A 14,953-nucleotide genomic window follows, 5' to 3' on the forward strand; every position below is an offset into this window, starting at 1 on the left:
TACACACAGGCAAGGATACACACACACGTGTCATCAGTAGATACAGACACACACGTACGTTCACACGTACATATATCTGCACGTCGCAGACACACACGTACAGGTTGACACATTACACCCATGCGCACACGTGCGTTATTTTCCCTTATTCTTCCGGCAGAAGCCACAGCAGCTGTGGGGACGATGTGCTCTGCTGCACAGAGATGTCAAGTAATTTGCCCAGGGCTGCCAGCCTTCTGCCCCTCATCTGGACGCCTTCTGATTCGTCGCTGTGCCCCCAGGCCCCAACTGCAGATCCAAAAGTGAACACCATGTTCTAGAAGGACGGCAGTGTCCGCAGGAGGGGATGGATGGACGAGGCTCAGGGGCTCTGGGTACCCCCCACCCTTGCCCCAGGCACCCTGACTGATGGCCAGAGAAAACCTCCTGCTCACCCACACCCCGGGAGGTGTGCCCTGGGCCCGGAAGGCTCGGGCCCCAGTCAGCGCCTCAGGAAGCCGGGGTTTCTCAGAACTCCCCGTACTCCGAGGGTCTAAGCGGAAAGGCACTCTGCACCTTTGATGTGACGATCTCATACACCTGGTCCCAGATCTACGCACACAAAGGGGCTCCTTCACAAAAATGCTCAGTTAGAACCCCCTGCCCCCAGAAAAGTGAGTATTTACAAACCAAGATCGCAAGACCTACAAAAAAGGGTCCAAGATCTAGGTTGGAGAAACAGAGCAGTGCCGACCCTGGCTACAGGCCTGTTGTTTCCATAGATGCGCAGCCCCTGCTCCTGCCCCAGCAGTTACAAATGCTGAGAAAGCCACAGCCCACGGGGGCTGGTATCTGGGCGGTCCCACGTCAGCTGTCACCTGGCCAGGGGCAGGTGTCTGCATACCAGTGACATGCTCAGCTCCTGGGGTTCCCAGGCAGAGGACCCTACACGTTCCAGGCTGGATCCAGGGCTCTCTGCAAAGGCACTGGAGTTGCCCTAGGCCTGGCTTTTAAAAAGGCTCCTGGAAAAGCAAGGTCCACCTCGCGAGGCCATAAATTATACAATGGGGGAGCCAAAGCAGGCAGAGCCCCGCGGAGACAGGACTGGCCGGGGCTCTAGAGGCTTGGTCGGGGTGGCTCAGGGTCCAACCCCAGGGCTCCAGTCGCCCCCTTCTGGCACACACACTTCCCAGGGGCCCCTTCTGCACTTGCCCCGGACTCTGCCCTACCCAGGCCTTGGCTAGAGAAAGGCGGGAGGAATCAGGGCGGCCTCACCGGGATCTTGGAGGCCTGCCTGGAGCCAATGAAGCAATCTACACATCTGGGCACAGCCCCACTGAGCAATAGATTTTCAAACAGTTTCTACCCGAGTGAGGACGGGAAACGTCTCCGGTGACGCCAGTGGTGTTACTCCGACTGGTGGCTAGTAAAATATAATAACACGTGTAAGTTGTTTTTATTACCTATCTAGCTTATTAGGTAATAAAATAAGCTCAACATTAAAAACTTCACTGAAGCCATTTATCGCACCCAGAACTCAGGGCTCTGGGTTTCCTTCAGAAGTCACCCAAATCTGTCACCTTTCCAGCCTCTTTACCTATTTAAATTTCTCCAGAGAAGGAAAATTCCACTCGCGTGTCCAACACTAATGAATGTGTTCGGCCGTTGTCTAGCTAGTAAAGCAAAACATGTCCACGACTTAGGAAAAAGAAAGGGACACACCTGGGGGCAGCGATGGAAGAAATGGAAACTGGAAAATGAGGGCAGAGGAGGGAGGTTTCTTCCCCAACATGGGGGAGGCAGAGTCTGTCATGAGCCTGTCCTCCAGCTGTCCCGGGCCATGGCCGGGCTCTGGAGCCAACAGCCAGACAGTCTGGACTCTGGGGCAAGGTGCCTGCTCAAGACTTGAGACACCTGCCCCTCTTCTTTTTGTGGGCCGGGGGAGGGGAGGGCAGGTATCTCTAGGCTGGGAGGGGGTCTAGAGAAGAGAAGGAAATGCCACCGACAGAAGCGGCATTTTTACTCTAAACCAAAAGGAGGTCCGGCTGAAAAAGCAGCCCTGGGCACTGAAGGAAGGCCGTCAGGTCCAAGAGGAGCCGCCACGAGGCTGCCTGCCCAGAAGTGGCCACGGGCTGCATGAGCGAGGCCAGCCGGTCTGGGTCCCCTCACACCCAGCGGCGACCGATGCTTCCACAACAACACAAGAGGAAGGGGAAACCATGGCACGCAGCGCAGGACCCCCTGGACACAGGACACAGACTGCATCCCACCCCCCACCCATCCTTCCCCGGGCCTCACTGTCAAACTCACAACCTCAGGCCTCCTCGGGAAGAACCAGACGCAGGGGGCACTCAGGCTCAGAGACTGCCCTAAAGACAGAATATTAACTCCCAAGTTCATCTCGTTCGAATCAACACCCGCAATCAGTGTTAGCACGAGGCAGGGCTCCAAGACACAGAGGATAAAGTGCACGGGCGGGCGCATGTGGCCGGAGGCCTCGCCTACGGTGAACGGCGAGGCGGACGGAGGTGGCAGAAAGGACAGCAATCACAGCGTCTTGATGGTCTCACGTTGTTGACAGTTTAATCCCTCACCCTCTAAAACCATTACCCACAGTCCTGATCCCCGGACCAGCCTAATCCGAGGGACAATGAGTCCTGGCCTGTGCTACAGGGACGGGGTTTCAGGCACAGAGGCTCCAGCGAGGTGCCGGAAGGGGATCACCAGTGCCGGGTGACAACGGCCTGCCCCCGTAACGCCTCGCCTCCCGCCATCTGCCTGCCCCTGTACCGCCAGCACTGTGTTCACAGGGAAAGAGCATTTCTGACTTTTCTGATTTTAAAGACACTAAAATTAAACAACGAACTTGGTATCATCGTTCTTCGAAGAGGATTTTAAAACACAGGGGAAGAACCCACTGCTGGGCCCCACGCATCTGCCTGGGATGGGCCAGGAGCAGCAGAGGCGCCCACGAGCACCCAGGTGCTCCCGCGGGGCCTCCCGTGCGGCCGGGGCTCTTACCTGTGCCATCTTAGCAAGGTCTAGGGAAGGCCTCTGCTCCTGCACCTCCTCTGGGCGCCGCCGCTTGACGCCGACCTTCTTGTCGTTAAGGACGCACGGCTGGGAGCGGCTTCGGGACAGCCCGCTGGAGCGCCTGGCCAGCTCTGGCGTTGAGGCAGGTGTGCTGTTGGCTGAGGGTGGACAGTACTCCGCAAAGGAAAACTGCTCGTGCGAGCAGGAGAAGGACCGCTGCACGTCGAGCCGGCCGCCTCCCACGGGGGTCGGGTCAGGGCTCCAGATGTCGCCCGCCTGTCCACAGGTGGCCGAGCCCGGCGCCCCTTGGCAGGGCTGACCTCCAAAGCGGTGGTGGAACCCTGCCTGGTCATAGGGCGAGGAGAGCGCATTGGCCCGGGAGGGGAGGCTGAAACTAGAGCTTCTCTGCATGGTGCTGAAGCCGTTGGAATAGCGCTGGACGCTGCCCCCGCTGTAACAGCGTCTCTTCTCCACCGGAGTCCAGACTTTGGAGCCCAAGGGCCTCCACGATGTCCGGCAGCTGGACATTTCATCGGAGAAGGACAGTGACCGGCACTGGCGTTTGCTGGGGGGTGCTGAGGGGTTCCCGTTGTGGTCGCTGAGGCTGAGGTCTTTGATCAGGCTGGTCACCGCGCAGGCGGTCGCTGCCTCCCGGTGCCACAGAGCGCCGTCCTGACACTTCTCGGGCAGGCACTCCCAGATGCTGGCGCTCGGCTGCTCGATCTGAAGAGGGCATTTCCTGTCCAGGTCTCGCCATCTGTCATTTTCTGGTTCAGAAATGACAAAGAGAAAACAGGATTTGAGAAGGCCTCCATGCCAGCCCTCTGCCTCCTCACCAAGGGTTCATCTTAAACAGGACTCTAGAGCCAGGAAGGCTCTAACTGTGTAGACGAGAAACTGAGGCTCAGAGAGGGGACGGGAATCCCAGAGTTTTGCATCAGGAGCAGAGCAAGCCTGAGATGCACGTACCACACTCCCCACCGCCCGCCCGCCTCCTGGTATAGCTTCCTTCCCAAAAGTCCGTACTGCCTCCCAGGAAAGTCCAAAACAACAGTTTTCACCCAAACGCCTTCCCATTTTATAGATGGGAAATCGACCTGCCCCACCCCTCCCCTGGCCTGCAGCGTCAGGGCGGTATGTTTGTTACGGTCTCTCCCACTGCTTGGCTGCTCTGGGGCTGGGACTCAATGCCCTGGCAGAAGACCAAAGAGGAGTCTTTTGGTAAGCGGGAGGGTCAAGGTCGAATTGGAGGGTGGGTACCGCCAGGTTAGTTCATCTGAATTCCATCTCGAGAATACTTGCTGACGATAGAAACTGGAAATTGACTTATGCCTGCACCACCATGCTCTTCAACATCAATGTCATCACCAACAGCCGCCAATCATAGAGCCCTCTCCTTGTGTTCACCTGATTTCTCACGGCATCGCGGACACTTAAAGCCGTTAAAATCTGGGGGCGCCTGGGTGGCTCAGTCGGTTAAGCACTGACTTCAGCTCGGGTCATGATCTCACGGTTCATGAGTTCCAGCCCCGCGTCAGGCTCTGCGGTGACAGCTCAGAGCCTGGAGCCTGCTTCGGATTCTGTCTCTCTCTGTCTCTCTCTCTCTCTCTCAGCCCCTCCCCCACTCATGCTCTGTCTCTCAAAAATAAATAAACGTTAAATTTTTTTTTTTTTTAAACCGTCAAAATCTGTAGGAGCATGTCTTGGGCTGCACAGACTTAAGGGTACAATTGAAACTTACATATTCAGGCCTCTGCTTGAACACATGAATAAAGAAGCTACCTCCCCACCCCACCCCACCCCCCCCCCACTAGGAAATGCTGACTTTGCACTTGAACCTTTATTTTAGTGAAATATTCAGGACCTATTTGTTGTTTTTCTACTATAGAATCAGGCACTGTGCTGAGAATTTTAGGAGGGCAGGCACAAATACACCTGATACAGTTCCGGTGTTCAAGTTCATAACACAAAAGCAGAGTTAAGAAATACGTTGTGCTTCCAGGGATCAACATATTGGCAAGGTTCTGGCTTTCTTGACACACGTTTATAAACTGTACAACAGGAATATACAGAAAACTACGGCTTGAGTCGTTCAGCCTGTAGAAGGACGGACGTAAAACCTGAAATGACATTCAGCTAGGGGTTCGATGCTCACCGATTCTCACAGCACTGCAGTCAGTTACTCCCACGGAGGAGCAGATATCCCCCTGGCCGCTGTAACCCACAAGGCTCCCTGTGCACCATCACTGCCCAAGTGGGGAGACAGAGGCTGGAGGAAGTTGAGTGAGTGGCCCGGGGCCACACAAATGACCGCAGCCTGGCCCAACCCAGAGCCCTGTTCTTTTCACTACACTGCAGCGCTGAGGGGAAGGAACCACAGGGAGCCCGACATCGGCCCTGCCCTCCACGAGTTTAGGAGTCGTACAGGGTGGACCATCCACTCAGAAAACCATGGTGAAACCCACAGGAGTGCACCAGTCTGCAAGGACCACACAGGGTGCAACCCCTAGGCCCAGATCCCCACCACTTAGGCCACTTCTCAAAGGACACAGAGAGGCATCAAAGGACACACCCTGGGCTGAGTGTCAGTAGCTACTGGACAGGCTCAAAGGGAATTGACCAGTGAGGCCCAAAAGGAGGCTCACAAGCCCAAGATAAGCCAAATTAGGGCTAAATGTGACACTCTCATCTAGGGTGCCCTGCCACAGTTATGAGACACGTCTAAGGGGTTGGGACCCTGTGCAGGGGACGTGGGAGGAACCGGCCAGAGGCCATTCCCACAAGGGGGCCTCAGAAGCTGGAGATGCGGGGGAGAGATTTTCCAGAAGCCCAGACCAGTTGGGACCAAACCAGGCCAGTCACCAAATGTTCAATTCACGTCCCTCTCCGTATCCTCCTGGGCCCCGGTGCACGACAAGTCTCCATACGTGGCCCGTTCACTAAGTTTGACAAATTATCACCATGAATCAATCGCCTTTGTGCAAGTAGCATTTATGTTGTTCGAAATAAGTCTTCACTGCCCACTGTCCCTGGAGCAGCCACTATTCTTTTAAACCAGTTTCGATTTGACATTTGTTAGCAGTTGAAAGATCAGTAAACTAATAATAAAGTAAAATTATCTGTTATCTGCTTTGCAAAAAGAAGAGTTACCCTCAGAACCGAGTGAAGATTTGCGTGTCATGATGTTCTGCAAAGTGACACGAGTGACAGCGGAATGGGAGCCACAACTGAAACGCCCTCCAGGCGGGGCTGGTGACATAAACGACCAGGGAGGGAGACAGAGCATGAAAACAGGACCGTTTCAGAGAATGCTAATGATGTAATTCCAAACCTGAAAACAACAGGGCAGAAAAACCATATGGATATAGCAGGATTCCTATTTTGTCAAATATGTATGTTATCTGTGAAGACTAAGAGAAAATAAACCAAAATGTTCACAGTCGAATGAGAGATAGCTACATTCTCTATAAGGACAAATCTATTTCCAAAAGTGTGGGGGATGTGGCCACCAAGCCCACTGGTGCGGGCCCGGGGTCACGGCCAGGGCCTATGATCCCAGCCTCCTCTGGGTTTGCTCCTTCGGTCTTTTAGGGAGTTCTCTTACGATAACACTGGCCACCAACTTCTCTTTGGAGACAGGGCCCGGAGGCATCAGGTGGGTCAGGAATGCGACCAACTGAGGAAGGACCCAGGGAGCCCAGCCACAGAGCAGCGGGGGCCCCAACATGGAGCCACAGTAGCCCTGCTTAAGGAACCCAAGGCTCAACACAGACTGCCTCTGTTCGAGGCCTTGGGAAACCCGTGAAATTAAAAAGAATTGATCCCATTCTCAGAGGAAACTACTTTCTATTCCATTTTAATTTCACTGCGCTGGAACTTTCCCATCTCCAGGGAAGTCATGAGAAGTAAGGGGACTTGGGAGTCAATTAAGCAGAACATTCGGTCCCTCTCATCTGACAGCACCATTCCTCCCCCATGGCCACCTCGTGATCTTGGTGCATCCTGACAGGATGCACGGGCCTCCCCATTCCAGGCTCACCTCCTCACTGCCTCCAGAGAACTTCTCGGGGCCCATGCCTAGCATGGTCTGACCCCAGGCAGTTGCCCATGGCCTTGCAGAAAGAAGGCGAACGTTTTAGCCTGGCATCCCGACCCCGTCTCCCCAGTTCACCCTGCTCTAGACACCCTGAACTTCCTGTGACATCAGACAAGAAGCAGGCAGAGTCGAAACCATCTTCAAGGACCCCTGAAAGAGCCCGTAAAGCACCCTCCCCCTGGTTTGTGGACACAGCCCAGAGAGTAGTTCTTGCGTACCAGCTACCCTTAATAAAGCGGGAGTTTAGTGAAGCAGCCTCAGGAATGGGCACAGGGAACTTCTGTGAGAGGAGGCAGGTGCCCCAACTGCGTTCAGGGTCCCTCTCGAATCCCCGGCGGGGACCGGGTTGGATGGCTAGCGCTGGCGTGCTGTTTGCCTGGGGGAACCACTCCGCTCCGTTTCAAGAGTAACCCTCTGTGACCCTAACGGTAAGATTTCCTCGTTGAAATGATTAAGACTCGGTTCTTAACCGGGTCCACCGGTCAAACGTGAGCACGATGTGTCTGCAATGAATCTACGGTTTCCCCCACCCCCCCTCAAACATCAGCTCTTTCACGCCCTTGCGCCTTTGCAAAGGCCTGGACTCTTCTCCTCCTGCCTTCATCCTTCCAGCAAGGGGCTCTTTCTAGTCCAGAAGAGCCAACTCCACATCACCTTCTCTGTAGCTATGCCTTCTCCGTATTAGCCACTAGGCGCCCACAGCTCTCTGTCTGACTTTCGATCTTCCGGCCCAGACGTTGACTGAACCCTAATTATCTGTTTACGTGCCTGCTTCCACTGAGCCACAGGCTGTCAAGCACAGACCCAGCATGGCCGCCCAGGGCCCGGCGCGGAGCCCGGCACACCGCAGACCTCAGCCGGTGGCGGCGGGTGGAGGAAGGAACGGACAGTGTGCCGGAAAGCGGCAGAGCCGGCTGTGGGGGTTCGCTTGGCCTCAGTGGTCTTTTATCCTTGGTCAGGGAGGTACAGGCTGGGCTCCACGTTCAACTTCCCACTTTACCGAGGCCGCGGATAGCTGCATGGGAAGCGGCCAGGAGTCTGGTTAGCGCTACGATGTCTGGGATTCTCTGGAAACACCACGCACTGCCCAACGTGGAGCACTGCTTCTGTGCCTCAACAGCAGCCAGGGGGCCACCTGGTCTGTCTGAGGGACAGATAGTATTTAAAAAAAATTTTTTTTTCATATTTATTTATTTTTGAGACAGAGAGAGACAGAGCATGAACAGGGGAGGGGCAGAGAGAGAGGGAGACACAGAATCTGAAACAGGCTCCAGGCTCTGAGCTGTCAGCACAGAGCCCGACATGGGGCTCGAACCCACGGACCGTGAGATCATGACCTGAGCCGAAGTCGGACGCTTAACCGACTGAGCCACCCAGGCGCCCCGGGACAGATAGTATTTTAACGGTTACTATTTTTATCGCTTGAAGAAGTATAACATAAGAAAAGTAAAGACAATGGAGGCTATGTTTAGCCTTTGTGTTTTCCCCCTTCACTCAAGGAACATAAAGCGATTTGCTGGGTCAGGTCATCAGACAAAAGAAACAGGAATAGAAGCCACTTTTTAATGGCAAACCGCCCTGGGCTTCTGGCCCTGACGTCACACTGTACAAAAAGGACCTCAGGAGGGCTCTGAGGAGAGGACACCGGATGCCCCCGCCCCTCCATTCAATATCACTCTGCACAAACAACTGTAACTCTTTCAAAAGTGACCGGGGCCACGGACCTGGGGAGTCCACTGAGCAGGGGTCACTTGGGAGGGTGGGAAGGGTACGGACACGGGTTTGAGTCTCAGCTCTGCAGAGTTACTTAATCTCTCAGGGCCTCAGTTTCCTCATGTGTAAAATGAGAGTGACAGACAGTGATGCCCTCGCAGAGCTATTTTCAGAACCAAACAGTTGCTTGGAACAAGGCCCGCGAGGGCACTGCGGGCTCTGCTCCTACCGCTGAGGCTCAGCTCTCCGGCAACTGGGCACCAAGCACTGTTGGGAGTGCCGGAGTGGCAACCTGTAGGCTCTATGGCAGGATTTCCTCCGTGTGGCTTGGGACCCCCTGCAGGAGCATCCCTTGGGGTGTTACAATGCAATTCCTAGGCCCAGTCCCTTTCTCAGGAAACAATCTCTAGAGGGGAGGAGTCTGCATTTAAGTAAGCTCCTCTACGTCCGGCTTCGGCTCAGGTCATGATCTCACGGTTGGTGGGTTCGAGCCCCGCGTCGGGCTCTGTGCTGACAGCTCAGAGCCTGGAGCCGCTTCGGATTCCGTGTCTCCCTCTCTCTCGGCCCATCCCCTGCTCGCTCTGTCTGTCTCTGTCTCTGTCTCTCTCTCTCAAAAATAAGTAAACATTAAAAAAAAATTTTAAATAAGTTCCTCAGGTTATTTTGTGGCAAAATTGCTGAGAACTGCTCCTACAGGCTACTCGGGGACCTGAGTTCTCAAACACCTTTGTCAGAGTGGCAGCCACACCCAGGAAGCTTCTAGAGGGTTGACCAGTCCAGCCTCTACAATTCTGAATTCAGAACACCATTAAAAGTTGGTGTTCTGCTGTTTGTTTTCAGACAGGAAGTCGAACTACAGACAAGGAAAACTTTTACCCTTCAAGTACTTAGAGGGCCCTTTCCCGCAGGAGGGGGTGGGGGCCCCAAGTTGCACAGCAGGTCCTGGATGGAGATGGAGAGCCGCTGGAAGAGGCCTGGGAAACCAGGGGAAGAGTCTGAGGCCTCTCACCTTCTCCCTGGGACACGCTGACGCCAGGCCTCTGGTGGATGTGGGCACAGCACAAAGGCACCAGCCACATACGCTCTATGCAGTCCTCATTACGTCAACCTTCAGCAGCATCTAAAGCTCCTCTGTGCCCTGGTGAGCCATCTTCACAAGTTGGGGATGACTCACAGGGGAGTGTGTGTGTGTAAGGTAAACGCACACCAGGCTCTACCTCGAGACGGGAGGACAAACCACACAAACTTACACAAAAGCATACAAACCATCCGGTTCTCTCACTGCGACCTCCACGGGGTCTTTCAGAGCCGAGGCTTGATGTCCGAGCCTGAAGTTTCTGGAAGACTACCACCACCTCAGCCGATGCTCACACACATGGGAACAAAACCCCAGGTCCCCCAGCCCCACTCACAAGGCCCCAGTCCAACCACGCCCAGACTAAGGAGGGCAGAAGGCTGCTGGGTACGCAGATCTAGAGCTCAAAGAAAGAAAACACTCGGAGGAACACAAATAGCATTTGACCTCAAATGTTCTTGTTTCCATTTCTACCCTTGAACTTGAAGGGAAATTCCCAAGGGCCCAGATTCTTAGGGGCCTATGGCCTTCTTAGGTTCAAGAGATAGAGGAGATTTACGGCCCTGGGTATCTGTGTGCTGTGTTTTATAGGCTGCCTTATGGTGACATAACCACAGCAGAATGTGGTTTCTAGAAAAGGTTAAGCACCTGAAGCAGAGACCCAAGATATAAGATTCTTGTAGCCTCCCAGGCCTGGGTAACAGGCCTCCAGCCAGATCAAGACTGGCTGACTCATTCTTGGATTTCACACCTATCTGCTTGTGCTGACGATGTGCTGTCTCCCCAGCCCTGTGGGTTGGGTTGTGCTAACTTAGCCTCGGGGCTGCAAGGACTCTACCCTTGATTTCGGGGTAGAAGCTCTCACCAACCCTTTCAATGGGAAACTGGAGAGGTGTCCTTCTGAAGACAGCGTTACTAAGTCCGTCCCACAAAAAGAACACAGGGGGACGACATGCCCCAATGAGACGTGCACGGTCCCACAATGGGGTCGCTGATTTTCAAACAAACTTCTAGAGCCCCCTGCCAACTGGAGTGCCTCTTTCTCCGTGTCATCAGGATGAAGACAGATTTAATTCAAGGCTGTGTCAGGAAGAAAACGTTCTTGGGCTTTGCCTGACTGGGCCCCATCCTCTGGATGTGCCCTCTTGAGTGCGATGAATCATAAAATGTCAGCTGTATCTTGGGTTCAGGCACACTGACACAGGACACCAAGCTCCTCGGCCAAGGCATGAGGACAGGGATTAGGACAGCTGGAGAGAACACTCCAGCAGCTCCATCAAGGGAAGCAAGAAGGCTGGCCTGAGAGGCTCTAGGAGAAGCGAGGCAGCTGGTAACCTTCAGAGTGGCGACCAGGGCCCTGCCCTCCCCAGCTGGGTAGGACGGCCCATGGCAGCCACCGCAGCTTCTGGGAAGCCTCTGCTCTTACAAAAAGAGGCTTGGTGGGATGGATCCCCAAACAAGACAGTGCAGAGGGGTAAAAACCATACCAGACTGAGCACCCGTCTGTATGGGGCAGGGAGCACTGAGGCCCTGTGATGGCCCATTCAGCTCTGACCCAGACCTCCAGCCCCACCCCTGGCTTCCAGGGGCATTCAGAAATATGCACGGAGCCAGGATCCCCAATGGCAACAAAAACTGTGAAGGGACAGAAAGGTCACTTTTAACCATCATCTCCTTTAGATCCCCATCCTGGTTGTGGGGACATAAACAGCATGGCACGTGGGCACCTGCTTGCGATTCATCTCTAAATTGATGCGCCCGGCAAAGCTGAGAGCCATTACACAGGGGAGAACTATTCAGAGAACTCAACAAATTGCATATTGATTGTTAACTAACATCCCCCTGGGACCTTTGCTGAGGCGGAGAGAGCGCGTAAGCATACATCCCAAGCACACAGCTCAGCCATGAGGCACCACGGCATTCCCAGGCATGCGGGTGGAGAAACGGAGCTTCAGAAGAGCGTCACGCCTCAACCACGGACGCACAGCGAGCCAACGGCAGGGTCTGCAATCCCAAGGCCGTGCTCTTGCAGTTGGGCCAGGCTGCCCCAAACTTGACCACCTTCCTACCTGGCAATGCACCGTGGTGGGTGGTGCCCAGTGAGCCTGGCAGTTGTCTTCCCCTGTCCTCTGGCACCACTGTGGGCCCCCTCCCCGCCCCGAGGCAGGCCAGCCTGGGCGAGAAGGCAGCCCGGGAGGCTCCCTTCTCACTGGTCACCGTGAACAGCTGTCATGTGCCAACCACACTTTGCACCCACTTCCAGTCTGTACTTTATTCCAGAAACACCGTCTGAAACCAATAAATGGTGCGAGGAACCATTCAAAGCACTCTGCACGGACAAACCTGAAGCTATTTGAGGGAGTGAAAACTCACACGTGTACCGATGATAAATAAAAACCAATAACAAAGAAAAAGCAAACTTCAGAAAAATCATACATCTGCATAGTTATATATGGATGTGCTTTTAAAAATGAAAACGAAGCTCTCTCTAGCCGATTTTGGTTGATCGTCTGTTTCTTATGGGAGGCTCTGGTCCAATGATCGGATTTCAAATGGCTACCTCTGAGAGAGACAGAAGCAGCGGCAGAGACCAGAAACGGGCCTGAGCCACTCAGGTGCCATTACCGTTGTCCATTTCGTCTCAGTCCTCTGCCGGTTCTAGGAAATCTAAAATGCCCCACCTCCGAGTGCCGGCTTTTGCACCCGAGGTGCAATCCCACTCCCCTTCCAGCAACGAACAGTGATGGAGGTAAAAGACCAAAAGCTATCAAGTCTCAACGTGGAATCTTCCAGTCCCACGCGGCTCAGCACAGCCAACTGGTTTACCCTGTAGAAATTAACACGGAGAGTGCCCCCGGGAACAACCCTTTCATGTACAGAGTAGACTTTAACAGCCAAGTAATTAAACACAGAAAGTAAGGGCTTATAATTAAAATGCTGACAAACCTGAACCAGAGTGGCACAAGTGAGGGCTGCTATCATATTTTTACAATTCCCTTTTATACATAATGCATGATCCTTCTGCTCAAGTTTCTCTATGTTCTCTGCCTGTGAAATAATTTACATTAATAAATAATTTATTACCATAACTCCTAAAGTAATTATGGGTTTCCTTGCAATTTTTTTTTTTTTTAAGCATACGAATTGTTTTGTTCTCTGTCCGCTGACTTGTATTTACACGACTTTTCCTAGTGGCCTTTTTGCAATAATTGGTATTGCGTTCGCTTTCTCACATATTATTTGATTTCCAGGCCTCCCCTCGCCTGAGCGGTGAGGAAAAGGGAATATGTAGTGTCCATTGTCCCCGCCATACAGGATTCAGTTAATGGGTGCAATTAGCCAAGGGTGGTGAATGGAGGCTGCTCTCATCCCACTTGCCCTGTTTCACCAAAAGATTAAACTGATACACGTGTGCCCCCGGGTCAGCGTGAAGAAGCATCTCCCACGGCGAACAACAGAGGACCTGGTGGGGAGCCGTGTTGGAAGGATTCGCGTAGAGCCCCCGCCTCTCCAAGCACACGGCGATCCTCTCAGGGGCGGCCGAGCCCCTTTCTCCACCCGCTGGAAGTCATGGCCGGCAGCAAGGGCTGGCCCGCCTGCCAGGCCAGCTGACCAGCAGGCGGCCCACACCCACGAAGCTGCCACCTGACCAAGGTTTCCTGTGTCGAGAACACAATAACTGGGCACGTACACAGCTCTTCCCCACAGTAAGCCGCTCGCAGAGGAAATTCCAGTTCAGCAAAGAAAGTGTCCTCGGGACGGTTCGGGAGGTGAGAAGGGAAGCCATGGGGCAAAACACAGTCTCTGCTAGGAGGAGCCCTTCCGGGACCAGGCGGGGCTCACAACCTAGTAAGGAGCACAGGGCCCTGGTGCAGAGCAGGCCGGGCGGTGGCCTGGCTCCCCTCTGCCCTGCTCTTCTCTCTCCCCCGCTTTGGACAAGCACAAAACCACTTCTTTGTACCAAGTTCCCAAACTTGGTGTGGGGGGGTAGGGGGGGGGGAGCGAAAGCTGGGGAGGCACCCATAAGCCAGCTCGCAACAACATAAAGTACTTAAAAAAAGAACACATACTGTTGCGAGCACTTGATCATATTAGTGAGGCATTTTATCTAAGTGGGTGCAGAGGAGGCTGAACAACTTGAAAGGGTGGTTTTTTAAGAGGAAGCAAAAAGGCCACTGCACTCCCCACCCTAATGCCCTGGCCTGGGTTTTCTTAAGAATGCTTAGGAAACTCAAACTCGCACTGGCTTCCAGCTAGGACCCTTGCATGGGGGCTCAGGAGGAGGGAAATGCCCTGAGTCACAGGGCCAAGCTGTCCCCAGCAATCACAGGAGAAGTCCACCGATCAGGGCCAGACAGGGGGTTCGGTGATTAGAGTAACAGGACATTTTGTCTTGGCTGAGTATTGTCCAGCCCTGGAAAGGCTCAAAACCCTCTTGAGAAGTCCGGCTGGACCCAGAGTGCTATTAAAAAGCAGGCAGGCCTAAAGTGAAATCTCACTCCCTGGGACGCTCCCCCGCAACCAAGTTCACGTCGCAGGGTGAGGCCACACCTCGATTCGCCGGTTAAAGCGGGCAGGAGCGGTCACCTGAGCTAGCACCCGCACACAGGCATGGGCGGCCTCAGACTGCTGACACTCCACCTGCACGAGTGCCCGGAAATGGGATGAGGGCGGGAGGGACTGAGCCGGCACCTCCTGTGTGCTGCTGTCCCTTTAAATCTCACCAAGAACTACAATCTGCAAGATGAGGGGACCGAGGCTCAGGAAGATGGGCTGAATTCCCTGTTCCTCCAGACTCCACTAGACAGAAGCCCCCTTCCCCTGCCCAGGGCAGGGGCGGACTTACCCTATCTCTGTGCCAAGTGCCTGACACTCAGTAGGTACTCAATAAACATCTAACGGAACACGTCCCTGAAATGTACCGTGAATGCACACTTCAGATGGGTCAGGGTCTCCCCAAATCGAGGAGGGGTGGTCAACAGAAAGACGGGCACGTGGGAGAGAGAGCAGCCGAGGAGAAGGCCAGGAGGACTCTGGAGACCCCCGCGCCTGGCTGC

At 54.2% G+C, this 14,953-nt stretch overlaps 1 protein-coding gene across 1 annotated transcript in view; it reads right to left on the reverse strand.

Annotated features, from left to right (window-relative positions):
- The window catches only part of FAM53B (family with sequence similarity 53 member B), a 75,811-nt gene that overhangs the window by 51,248 nt on the left and 9,610 nt on the right, over positions 1-14,953 (reverse strand). Inside the window, exon 3 of the mRNA XM_058698047.1 lies at positions 3,001-3,779. Coding sequence (XP_058554030.1) covers positions 3,001-3,779 — 779 coding nt within the window. The remainder of the gene's footprint in view (positions 1-3,000; positions 3,780-14,953) is intronic.

Source organism: Neofelis nebulosa, chromosome 13, assembly GCF_028018385.1.
Source record: "Neofelis nebulosa isolate mNeoNeb1 chromosome 13, mNeoNeb1.pri, whole genome shotgun sequence".
Lineage (NCBI taxonomy): Eukaryota > Metazoa > Chordata > Mammalia > Carnivora > Felidae > Neofelis > Neofelis nebulosa.